The sequence below is a fragment of the Salvelinus alpinus genome, chromosome 25 (genome assembly GCF_045679555.1).
Source record: "Salvelinus alpinus chromosome 25, SLU_Salpinus.1, whole genome shotgun sequence".
Lineage (NCBI taxonomy): Eukaryota > Metazoa > Chordata > Actinopteri > Salmoniformes > Salmonidae > Salvelinus > Salvelinus alpinus.
The window spans coordinates 4,969,732-4,982,889 of NC_092110.1; the positions used below are offsets into that span (position 1 = coordinate 4,969,732).

General features: G+C 44.9%; 1 protein-coding gene across 1 annotated transcript; it reads left to right on the forward strand.

Moving 5' to 3' along the window:
* The first annotated feature begins 6,424 nt into the window (after positions 1-6,424).
* On the forward strand, positions 6,425-11,409 carry zfp36l1a (zinc finger protein 36, C3H type-like 1a). The gene is made up of 2 exons (XM_071365367.1): positions 6,425-6,643; positions 8,050-11,409. Exons 1-2 carry the CDS (start codon positions 6,593-6,595, stop codon positions 9,142-9,144), a joined length of 1,146 nt encoding a protein of 381 aa, XP_071221468.1. The 5' UTR covers positions 6,425-6,592; the 3' UTR covers positions 9,145-11,409.
* The last annotated feature ends 1,749 nt before the right edge of the window (positions 11,410-13,158 follow it).

Consider the following 13,158-nt stretch of genomic DNA (forward strand, 5'->3'; position numbering starts at 1 on the left):
GGGGGGGGGGCAGAGAGGAGAACAGTTTATGGGCAGAGGTTAGACTGGACCATTGTCAGAAACTCAGAGATGGTAGTTAAGGGTTTGGATGTGTTCCTTTACCAAAAGAATAGTGTTCAAACTACTGTTGGACTGGACATAGTACACTTTTATCAAAACCCATTTCCGTTAGCTACTGTGTGTCTCCATCCACGCACCGGCTGTAGCCAATCATATGTTCTCATTGGGTCTTAAAAACTCTCTCAAAGAGATGATTGAAAACACATTTTGTAAAATAATAATCGAAAGAGGTAAAGGGATTGATCTTTTCTGGCTCCTCTGTGAACATAAAAAGCTGCTCCTCATCCCTCAGAGAGAGAGAGAGAGAGAGAGAGAGAGAGAGAGAGAGAGAGAGAGAGAGAGAGAGAGAGAGAGAGAGAGAGAGAGAGAGAGAACATTTGGACATTTTGGAAAAAGTGGAAAAAGGAGTGATTTCTGGCATTACAGCCCCCTGATCTTTCTCCACATACCTCTGCTGTTGCTCATCTGGGTCGTTTCCTGCTCATCATCTCTCCATTAAACAGAGGTTCCATTCCAATTCACACCCTATTCCCTATACAGCGCACTACTTTTGACCAGGACTTTGGTCAAAAGTAGTGCACGATATAGGGAATAGGGTGCAATTTGAGACGCACTGGAGTCAATTTGTTTCACAAGAACAAAACACCTCCTGGGGAGACTCAACAGTTCACTGAGATGAGGAGACAGTTAGAAAACAAGACAAAGACTTTTCACCCCTGGTGAGGATTCTCAAAGACGCTGTCTGACCAATGACCTTCCACTTACGGAAGCCGAGACACCTTAGCCTGGTCCCAGATCTGTTCGGGCCAACGACCATAGGAGTTGGCTATACAGCACAAACAGATCTCAGAGACCAGGCTAGAGACACCTTCATCTTAACACAGACCACTGGGTGGGTGCAGTCACTACAGATGACCACAATCCTCTGTCATCTGGTGTCAAAGAGACTCTGGTCCAATGGAGTCTTCACATACAGCCATAGGCACATGCATACCAACAGACATAGCCTACTGGCATGCCAAGGCGTAATCTTACCCTACCACTTACCCTAACCACTCACTAACATGTCTGAATCTAACCTGGCCTAAAGAGATTTAGGGCCAATGCAGTCTTCACTTACAGGGTATTACAGGCTAACCTACAGACATTCAGTCTCTCCATAAAACACAACGTGAGACAAACATGCAACTGTGGAACATTAGTTACAGGTTTAGGAGCTGAGCTCTACTTGGACAGATTGAGGATAACTGTAATTACAGTTTTTGGAATACAGACGGACGGGTACCTTGAGGGAGAGCAGTGAGAGATACAGCACTGGGAGAAATCACAGGTTGGACCAACTAAACCAAACAAGTTTTCAGAAGATAATGTGATCTGTCTTACAACTCCATGCCTTGGGTTGATTCAGGACAGCTCAAGAATACGTAATCCCTCCTCTCCTCTCCTCTCCTCTCTTCTCCTCTCCTCTCCTCTCCTCTCCTCTCCTCTCCTCTCCTCTCCTCTCCTTTCTTCCCCGAAGAAGAACAACCAATCAAACGAGTCTCACAAAGACACAAATGTCTTCTAATCAAATACAGATTTGTACAAAGTTGCACACTATCAATTGGCAGTTTACAAACTCTCCCGAGCAAAGCGTTTCCACACAGAAAACTGTCAGGATAGGTGAAATGCTCATCAGTTATAACAGCATCTGCTTATCAATAGTGGGTAGACATTCAATTCAACTTAACTCAACAGAATTCAATTCAACTTAACTCAACAGAATTCAATTCAAGAACTTTCTTTTCCTGCGAGGGAAGTTATGCGTGGAGATTTTCCATTTTCTCTGTCGTTGAGATTTCACCATCCTGTCTCTGGTATAATGTTGCTTTGAATAGACACTGAGAGGGTCCAAGCGAATCATGTTCATAATGTGTGTTTCCCAGAGGTCATGGGTGAGCTGTGCTGTGTTAGGGTTGTCAGGATGATCATAGCACAATATATACACAATGCTCCACCCTGCCTCCTCTGCCATTGGAACACATGCGTGTGCAGTGTGTGTGTGTGTGTGTGTGTGTGTGTGTGTGTGTGTGTGTGTGTGTGTGTGTGTGTGTGTGTGTGTGTGTGTGTGTGTGTGTGTGTGTGTGTGTGTGTGCGTGCGTGCGTGCGTGCGTGCGTGCGTGCGTGCGTGCGTGCGTGCGTGCGTGCGTGCGTGCGTGTGTGTGTGTGTGTGCGTGTAAGTAAGCGGTGGTAGTAGATGGTCATTTAGGGGGTGGTGTTTCATGGGAACACTAAGAGCAGCTGGTGGTACGCCGCGAACAATATTGTGGCTACTCTTTTATGGACAATTAATTTCTTCTTCTCTTTTTTATTTCCCTCTATCTCCCCCCAGCCACATGAAACACAGAGTAAGAAGACCACAGTCATCCTGACGAACCAACTCTTCCCATGGAAACTGTGTACAAGATGGCATCCTATTCCCTTCATAGTGCACTGCTTTGGTGAAGGATAATGCACTGTATAGGGAATAGGGTGCCATTTGGGACGGAGACTTAGTAAACATCACATTAAACATGAAAGGAGACAATCACAGGGGCTTCTCTCTCAGGGAGGAAGGAGGGAAAGGTGCGTAGGAGGAGAAGATGTGGTAAAAATACAGGGGAATAGAGAGACTCGCAAAAAGAGAGCGAGAGAGAGAGTGAGAGAGAGCAAGAGAGAGAGTGAGAGAGAGCGAGAGACTAAAGGAAAGTGAGAGGATGTGGAAAAGGGAGAAGCACACCCTCTACAGGATGCAACAGAGAACTGCAATCAACTGTTGACATGCTTCTCAGCGAGTCAGGATATTATTCCATCCACCCCAGGAGGCTGCTGAGGGGAGGACGGCTCATAATAAAGTCTGGAGCGGAGCAAATGGAAAGGCATCAAACACCTGGAACCAAATGTTCCATGTATTTGATACCATTCCACTAATTCCGCTCCAGCCATTACCACGAACCTGTTCTCCCCAATGAAGGTGCCACCAACCCCCTGTGCCATCCACATGCCCGGCCTCTTCTGATAACACCTAGTTTGGATGTTCTACATCTCCTTTCATCTCAATTCACATGATTCTTTCCCCTTCATAACATCTAAACATGATCAGTGGCTTCAGGCCTCAACCCTCCTTACCCTCCCCAGCAACCCGGATGATTCAAACAGGAGGATGATATCACAACATATCCAAACAGTCAGATAAGGGCTGTAAAGGCTGGGGAGTTCAGCTCCCTCTTCTTCTCTAATAGGACACATTCAAATCCCTGCAGCCTGCAGCAAAGGAAGACAGCCTTGACCTTACTGTGGAAAGGGAGGATGGTGACAGCGAGATCAAGGAGGATGAAGTCAGAATGACACTGCGAAGAGAAGCCTGCCGCCACATGACGAAGCTCGCATCCACTTCCAGAGCATGGTGTTTGCCTACAGAGTAGCTGATATAAAGTGATAGAGAGTCACTGATTTGTTTTGCCTGGGAGTTGGGTGTGAGCAATTCAAACCAGTGCAGACTGGCTGGCTGTAAGGATTGGATCTGTAAAGGGCATATCTGATATCCTCTGACTGAGCAGCCTGCTTGTTTGTGGTGGTGGGAGGAAACAGGTGCCTTATCCAAGGACCAGGAAGAAAGCCACATACAGTATACATCATACAGTCAAGCCTCTCTTCACACACACAGACACAGACACACACACAGGCTTCTTCCTCAGGAGGCAATGGATCAGATCCACCTTATTAATCAGGAACATTCTTTGAACTGCAGACAGACATGTTTTCCCTCAGCTGTGTCTGTCATTCCATCCGGTCTGTCTGTAGGCTCAAACCACTCCAGGGGGTGATGAGATGAGATAACTCCATACAGCACTGAGTCCTCGTAAAACACAAACACACACACACTCCTCTTCTTCACTGTCTCCAAAATAACTGCAGTCATTCCTCAGCCTAGACTCCAAGCCCGAGCCTCCCCTCCCAGTCCCTATGAGAGCTCCAAGAATGTTTCTGTTTTGTCTCCTGATCTCTCAACTCAAATAGAATAATTCAATTGAAAACAAACGTCAACATAGCTAAGTCCCCGGGGCCCCTCTGTGTTGCATGGCTGCTGGGTAAAGGGAAGAGAAAGCAGGAAAGGAATGGGGGGGATGAATGTTTTGGCCCTCTCCTTTCCTCCTCCCCCTCTCCCCCCAGGCCAGTGTGTAGTAATAAACGTCCTCTATAAATCTACCCCTCCCTCACAACACCCCACCCCCCTCCTTCCCCCATTCCCTCCTCCAACCTTTTTAACAGCTCCTTTTCTTCTCCTCTCCTCCCTCCTTCGCCCTCAGCTTTCTTTCTTTCTTGCTCTGTCATGGATTACAGGAGGTGTGTGTGTGTGTGTGTGTGTGTGTGTGTGTGTGTGTGTGTGTGTGTGTGTGTGTGTGTGTGCGTGCGTGCGTGCGTGCGTGCGTGCGTGCGTGCGTACGTGCGTGCGTGCGTGCGTGCGTGCGTGCGTGCGTGCGTGCGTGTGTGTAGGTTAGTCGAGGCAGGGCGGACTACAATAGATTTGCATATAGGGTTACCTAGTTCTTTTTACATACACGACATGATTGTGGCTGCCTGTTATGTGTCTGAACATGGTGAGATCACTATGGTATTCGGTTACAGGCCTATAGCCTACCTATCTGTAAATAACCTGATGGGGAATGAATAGAGATGATTACAATATTACTAGATATTATTAGCCTGGCTCCAGATCTGTTTGTGCTGTCTTGCCAACTCCTATGGTCACTGTTTGCCCAGGCTACAATATTATAGCCCTACACTATATATATGGTGCAAATATAGATTATTAACACTGCAACTGCACGGAATAGACGGTAGAACAGTGGATGCCTCTTCTCATGCTGTAACTTCCAATGAGACTTCCTGTTCAATCATCAGGGAGCAGTCCGTGAATTTCAAATAACAGAGCAGGTTTTCATTGTAAACTGAGCCAAGGCTGTAGGCTGCATTACATGTGGCTGTGCTGTGTGTGTGTGTGTGTGTGTGTGTGTGTGTGTGTGTGTGTGTGTGTGTGTGTGTGTGTGTGTGTGTGTGTGTGTGTGTGTGTGTGTGTGTGTGTGTGTGTGTGTGTGTGTGTGTGTGTGTGTGTGTGTGTGTGTGTGTGTGTGTGTGTGTGTTTGTATGGCTGTAGTTGAGCGAGGTAGGTAAGGGTTAAACTAATCCTGGCTGCCTTAACAGAATCCACCGGAAAGTCCGTTGTTCAACAGGCCAACAATTAAGAGTAAATTAATGACAGTGTGTGTTGTGTGTGTGAAATAGGATGATAGCAGAAGGGAGCCTGAGGATACTATGTAGGGAGAGAGATACTTCAACTATTTGCACATTGTTAAAACATTGCCAATAATATAACACTTTAAAAAACTTTTGTGAGTGTAATGTTTACTATTCATTTTTGATTGTTTATTTCCCTTGTTTATTTCACTTGCTTTGGCAATGTAAACATATGTTTGCCATGCCAATAAAGCCCTTTGAATTAAGATAGAGGGAAGGGGGGAGAGAGAGAGAAAGAGAGAGAGAGAGAGAGAAAGAGAGAGAGAAAGAGAGAGAGAGAGAAAGAGAGAGAGAGAGAGAAAGAGAGAGAGAAAGAGAGAGGGGGGAGAGAGAGGGGGGGAGAGAGAGGGGGGGGGGAAGAGCGTTACAAAGTAAACAACTTCTGACTGTCTGCCTAGAAGAGCTTGAGGAAAGTGTTGTTGGGGAAGTTTAGAACACCTTCAAACTAGACAACCTAACTTGTAATAAAGTATGCCTAGGCAAGTAATACAATGTACAGTATGTGGTTTATTATAATACAGTAACATGGGGTGGGATAGTAGGCTACACTGTGTCTACTAGGCTACAAAACTTGCTTGAACAAAAACTTGACATGCAGAAATCCTGCAACTTTGAACAAACAAAAGTCAATAGGCCTTGCCGACCGTTGACAAGCCTAAGCTTCTTGATGGATTGAAGGGTTTAGGCTCATGACTCATAACACTTACATTGGAAAATGTATTCACGAGGGTTGCTGGAAGTGCAAGTCTGCATGTTGGAATAGGAAATTGTTTAGTTGGCATTTTTTCCTACGTGGATGATTCCAATATATTGAATGTAACGTTGTGCTGCAACTTCATTCTGCAGACTGAACAAGATGAGAGGGGAAAGCATAGCGCGTTACAGTTTGTTTTGAAAACTTGGGAGATAAGTATTATTAGTGTTTCAAAGTCAATGCAACATGTGCCCTGAGAAGATGCTTGCAACTGGTGCAACTGTCCCCCCCCCCACCCCCAACCACCACAAAAAAAGTTCGATCTAAGAAAAGACGCGTCACTACAAGCTCCTCCTGCACAGGATTATAAAGGAAATGCACGGAACTGGTGCGAGGCAGAGGGGGTGTACTAGTAGTTAGGGCAAAAAAAGTTGACAAAACAGAACTTGCCATCCTGTGTAATTTCAATTAAAAAAACATACATTTTTACTGTTTTGGGATTTTATTTTCAACGCTGCCAAGATGACCATGGCAGTGGTTTCGCCATTCGACTTCAGCGAAGTAATGAACAAGGTAACTTTAGCTACAGAAAGTCCCCTACTCGGCTTTTCTCTAACCTAGCCAATGTATGGAGGCAAGTCAGTGCTGGAATTCGACATTTCACTAGGCTAGTTTTGTGTGGTTTAATTTCAAATGTTTACGCTTTTGTTCTAATGCATATTTATTAAAGGGGTCCATTAACATTTAAATAAGACTGCTATAACGCGAAACTGTAACTACTATAGTTTGCTAATTTAGCTTGCAAACTAATTTGACTCGGGAGTGAGTTCCATGATGTGCTTTCGGGCCAAGAGCAGTGTTAGCCTCTGATGCATGATGTCTCGTGTTGTGATTTTTTAAAAACTTTTACTTTGTTTGTTGACTAACTTTCGTTTCCTTGTTTGATTGCTAATATCCCGTCATAAAAGAGTGAGTCAGACGGGTTTAAATCGACTGATATAACGGGAAACTTGCTGGCCTGCTACTTTTGCTCAAGTAAAGTGTTAACCACGAGTGCTTTTGGTGATTTTAATTCAATGGAAACAGTTAGCCTGGCGATCGAAACTTATTTTGTAATGTGCAGTTGGATCAATTGGATCTTTTCGCTGACCAACACGTAATTCAAATCTGCTAGAATTGGAGCGTACATGAATCCGATTTATATTTGTCATGATGTTGCATTCATTCAATCAAGTGTCAATATACTCGTGCCTGAAACTACAGTTTGAAACGCATAGCCTAATGATTCTGACTTCAGTTGAGCATTGATTTATTGAAACGTGTAGACTTACTGGTGGCACGTCGAATATAGGATATTTTTGTACTTGCAATATGTATATATCCTGTATGAATTGCATTGATTGTTGTACTGTTTTAAATTTAACAACTTCTGAACTTTCCGTTTAAAGTTATTATTGTGCATAAAAGGGTCCACGTAACGTTAGCTATTCATGAATCTTGTGTGTGTGAGGCAAAACATGCTTTCTTATCCCATCAATCACCCAGTCATGCATATCTAGGCCTGATGCGAGTGTTCTTTTGAAGAGAACTTCGTTACTAGCCTACTATGCCTTCCATTTTGAGGTTCTTTCACACTACGTTTTCATTTCGCTTTTTCATTTCAAATGATAAAAAAAAGATGCAGCAGCTCCTTTGTAACCGGGACCATGATCGCTCTCACGCGCTCCTTCCTTTGCGCCATTTACTTTGCAGGCACACATTCCTCAGTAGGGCAACTTGCCAAACCAGCTGTTCTGTTCTATAGGTCTGCATCCGCCTTAGGATTTAATGCGAGACGAACATCAATGGTCTTTCAGGGATTACTTTATAGATGTTTTCCTTCCCTTTATGAAATGTAAAACACTCTTTCTAGTGATTTTTGCATATAAATACATTTGTTTTTGTGTTGACTTTAGATCTAATATTTTGCCTCTTTCCAGAACAACAAGATGCTGAACTACAACAACAACATACTGAGCTCCCCCCATCATGCCATGTCCACCCCCACCGGAGCCCTGCTGGACAGGGACAGGAAGGCTGTGGGGACCCCCTCGCTGGGCAGAGGGGTGTCTGTGTACCACTCGGTCACCCTTCCCAACCACAACCCCAGCTCCAAGTTCCACCAGAACCAGTTCCTCAACAGCCTGAAGATATCAGACCCCTGCTCCGTCACCTCCGGATTAATCAGTGGCAGCAACAAGGAGAACCGCATGAGAGACCGCTCCTTCTCTGAGACGGGCGAGAGGCTCCTACAGAAGTGCCTGGGGCCGGCTAGTCCTACCAGCCTGGGATGCAACAGCCAGAGCCAGCAGCAGAGCCAGGTCAACTCCAGCCGCTACAAGACGGAGCTGTGCCGCCCGTTCGAGGAGAACGGAGCCTGCAAGTACGGCGACAAGTGTCAGTTCGCCCACGGCATCCACGAGCTGCGTTCTCTCAGCCGCCACCCTAAATACAAAACCGAGCTGTGTCGCACCTTCCACACCATCGGATTCTGCCCCTACGGTCCCCGCTGTCACTTCATCCACAACGCAGAGGAGCGCCGTGGACCCCCTCCCGGATCCTCCTTCTCCCCGCTCTCCTCCAATAAGCTGGAGCGTCCCCGTCTGCAGCACAGTTACAGCTTCGCAGGGTTCCCCAGCTCCGGGGGTCTGAGAGGAAAGGACAGCCTCACCCCTACACCCATGTTCTCCCCAGAAGAGATACCCGAGTGGCCAAGCTGCAACCCCTTCACATATTCCAGCCAGGAGCTGGCCAACCTCTTTGGCCCCAGCCTGGGATCCGGCGGCCCCACGGGGACCGAACCCAACACCCCTGCACCCCTGTCTCCGACCAACACCCCCTACTTCTTTAGGCCCATGTCGGAGTCCCCCACTCAGATGTTTGAGTCTCCGTCCAGCCCTCCACAGGACTCCCTGTCAGACCAGGAGGGGTATCAGAGCAGCTCGGGGGGCAGTCTCAGCGGGTCAGAGTCCCCCAGCCTGGACGCCAACAGACGCCTCCCCATCTTTAGCCGCCTCTCTGTCTCTGATGACTAGACTGCTCCTAATTCATGTATGTTATCTGTCGTCTCCCAGAAAGAGAAAATGAATGGAAAATGGCACTCCCCTCTACCATGTTCCCCTACCCCTTTCCTCCACAAAACAATATCAATTTAGTTCCTAGTTGGAATGATCTAAGGATAAAGTGACTTAATTAAGGGAACTTGTTTTCAAATCACCCCAGATATCTCTTCCCTGCTGTTTACTCCACTCCCCTCATAGAGCCTACCCCGTCTTCTGGCATAGTGCCAAAACGGGAGAGGAAATGAATGAACAATGAGAATGATGGTGTGAGAAAAAGAAAAAAAGAAGAGATTGTTAGACTGTTGTTTTGCCAGGTGCCATCTGTCTTTCTGTTCTTGAACACTTAGCAGTGCTAGTGGGCCTTTGGCACGGGGAGTGTATCATCGCACCACATGCCCCACTCTTCCACCACCATCCTCTGACGTTACCACCTCTCAAGCGCACTTCCCTGGTCTACTCTGCGCTGAGCTAGCTGGAGGGTGCTCATTAACACATCCTGTCCTCAGATCAACCCCAGCTGTTTTTACTATAGACTTTGAGCAACAACAAAAAATACATAAACTGAAATGATATGAATAGTTTTAAAACAAAGTGCCTGGAGCAGTTGGTTCGTGCGTAGCATGTGCGAGAGTTGGATGGATGGATGGACTACTGTCTGAGGGTTTCGATTCTTTCAACGTCAACTTGTCCCGTCATAGTTCTTCTCAAGCGTTCTTTGTTGAGTGTCATTTTCTGTAAAAGCGGAGCAGGACAGAGTCTGTATGCAGGAAGTGACTGACAGACACAGGAAGTGTTGCTGGTCACTGGCGGTTGTTTCTGGGAAGGAAGGACGTCTTTAATGTCTAACTGGTTATTAAACCTTGAAGACGATTTGGTTTCTGTCCAGCCCGCCTCCGTCCATGCTGTTCTGCAGGCAGCAGGGAATTCCAGCATTCCCATGGTGCAGTTCTTCTACTTCCTGCAACTTGAGATGGGATCTCTAAGCTATCTTATTTTTCCTCTTCCCCTATAGAATCAGACTCTGGCTCTGAGGAGCAGCTGTCATGACATCTCCCTGCTTCTTTCTATGGTTTTTGATTTATCCATTTTTTAAATTGTTATTATTATAGTTTGTTTTTAAAACTTTCCGAGCATCGGTGCTTGTCACTGCTTATTTAACTTATCGAAACATATTTATTGGTGATCATATGCATTTAGTTTTTTTTTTGTTAATTTTGTATTTATCTGGATAATGAACAATAGAATATATTTTCTTTTTATGTTAAGTTATGATCTTCGGTATTAATCTAAAGATTGTGAAGATGTTTTGTCAGTTTCCCCCCCCCCCCCCCCCACCCCCACAGTTTAATATATTGTACTACAATGACTGCAACAATATTTGTAACTACACTTTGTTAAAATAAAACTTAATTTAAAAAGCAACAAAAAAAAATACAGGAAAAAAATGTCGCGTTTTGATTATTTATTTGTAGACTTAAAAAACAAACAGTTTTCCCTATTATTGTTCTGCAATTCTAGGGACAAAATACTTGTTGCATTATCATCCCGGAACTGTCCTATCCTCCCTTACTCTTTAGAACGTTTTCTATGACCGTAACAGTACCTTACTGTTATTACTTTGTTCAATCAATTCAGCTATTTGTATTCTTTTAAATCACGCCAGCTTGGTTCCATATGGAGACCAATCAGGATTCTCTTTCATAATTATGACTAAAGCGGTAAAACCAAGAGGTACAACACATAATGATGAGTTATCTCCATGTTCACTATCACATCCTGATTTGAGTGTAGGGTTTAAAGGAAGGTTATGTCTGAATGTTATGGAATACAGTTAACCAAGGATTTAGAGGAAAAATACTATTTGTATTACAAGCAATAGCAGTGACCAAATGGGTTGAGGAGAAGACATTTGTATTTTTGATGGATGTTTGATTCACTTGCATGGCCCCCAACTGTTATAAAGTGCCTACTTTTGAATACATTCCAGGTAGCTAAAGTTTTATATTAAACGATGGAAGATGGTGAAATTGTTTTAATTCCTTGTTCCATGTTTCCTTAAAGTTTTGAGCAAGGTTAAACAGGATTATTGACACAAAGAAAGTAAAACTGTTGAATGTATTTTTCTCAGCCATGGTTTTTCACTACAGTCATTTCTATGTGAGTTTATATTAGAAACTGATTTCTCTTTTTGTAACTATTGATTGCAGTTAACCAATAAACCCTGTATTTTTGAAACAATTGTTGTCTATTCATTCATCCACCATTAGTGAACTGATTTGAAGACATCTTGTCTTCTCTGTCAGGGATAGTCAAGCATGACATTTAACAGGGCTCTTACACAATGTTTACCTTGCTGCACCAATAGACTCTGATGCAATGTCAGACTATCTGTTGTTGAAGGGAAAATGACAATTCATGACAAGAGATTCCTGTTGCAGCACGTCCCATAACAAAATGTCACACCGACAGCTTATCTTTTGGTGACAGATGTGGACACTGATTTAACCTTACTAAGCACAGACGGCCTGTTACGTTTACTACATGTTAATACATACTGAATACCAATAAATGGTTGAAAACGGTATCGTTTATTGATTCAATTAGTTAAACAGTACATGGCATAGGAAGAGATCCGTGCGTACCGTATGTGGGGTGGAGGGAGTTTCAATGAGCCAGCTGATGATTGGTGGACATGAGAGAGAGCAGATTGGTAGACAGGAGAGGGAGCAGCCTGGTGATTGGTGGACTGGACAGACCTGTTCGGGGATTGTCCCAGGGTGATCAAACTCTGAATGAGCTGGTTTGATTACACAGACTGATACCATGCTCTGTTTACCTGGAAATGTTGATCAGGTCATTAAGGTTATGAGAAGCGGATATGGAGAGCCAGTCAGTCAGTGAGAAGAAAAGTAGTCAGAGATGGGTGTCGTGACTATGGTAAGGGTCATGTTCAGTAGAGCACAAAAATGTTTTGAAATTCCCAAATTAAAATGAGCATTTCCTATTGGACTACAGATCGTTGGTCTACCTACCTCTTCAATTCACCCATCGTAAAAACATTTCCTCCTGTTTCATGACCACCGGACTACTTTATTTGTTCTGATTGCACCAGGCAGACACTTACCTCTCTACCCTCAGTTTTGTATCAGATGACAGAGAGGATCAGGAACTAACTCCTAATGGAACTAACTTGCCGAGTGCTGCCCCAGTCAGTTGACCCATAAGCCCTACTTGTTTCCTCAGTTCAGGTTGTTGCTTCTGATGCATTATCTTGTTCCTGGGTGTTGCCCTGAACAGGCCAGGGGAGAGGGAGCACCTGTTGTGGGCCTGGTACTACTTTAGGCCCAGGCCTCTACCCAGCCTACCTCCCCCTCCTTCAAATCATGACAGGTAGACAGATGAGACTGCCCACCTGTGCAAACAAGGTTTGCTAAACATCTTTGGGTGCCATGTAGCCTTTACCTCAGTGTTGTAAACCAACCTGGCCTCAGAGCATTTCGTATTTCGTACGCTAATGTTGTCCATGATGAGATTCGAACACGCAACCTTTGGCTTGTTAGACGTTCATGTTATACCAAATGTGACATATCATTTGAGTGTCCCGGATTTACATGTACTATGTTAGGTCTAATCAATGAGACCAGGCTGTGTAAAGAGCTTAGCCCCAAGGAAATGTACAGGTAACTGCTCAAATAAAGGAAACACCCAAATAAAGTGTCTTAACAGGGCGTTGGGCCACCACAAACCGGCAGCACAGCTTCAATGCACCTTGGCATGGATCCTACAAGTGTCTGGAACTCTATTGGGTGGATGCCACACCATTCTACCATGATGAATTGCGTAATCTGGTGTTTTGTTGATTGGGGTGGAAAACATGCGCCGCTCCAAAATCTTCCGTAAGTGTTCAATTAGATTGAGATTTGGTGACTAGGCGCGCGCGCGCGCGCGCACGCACGCACGCACGCACGCACGCACGCACGCACGCAC

Excerpts from the sequence above, each read along its gene's own strand:
- zfp36l1a (XM_071365367.1), top strand. The coding sequence starts at position 6,593 with ATGACCATGGCAGTGGTTTCGCCATTCGACTTCAGCGAAGTAATGAAC. Across the intron at positions 6,644-8,049 it reads TCAGCGAAGTAATGAACAAG|AACAACAAGATGCTGAACTA; the intron begins GTAACTTTAGCT and ends GCCTCTTTCCAG.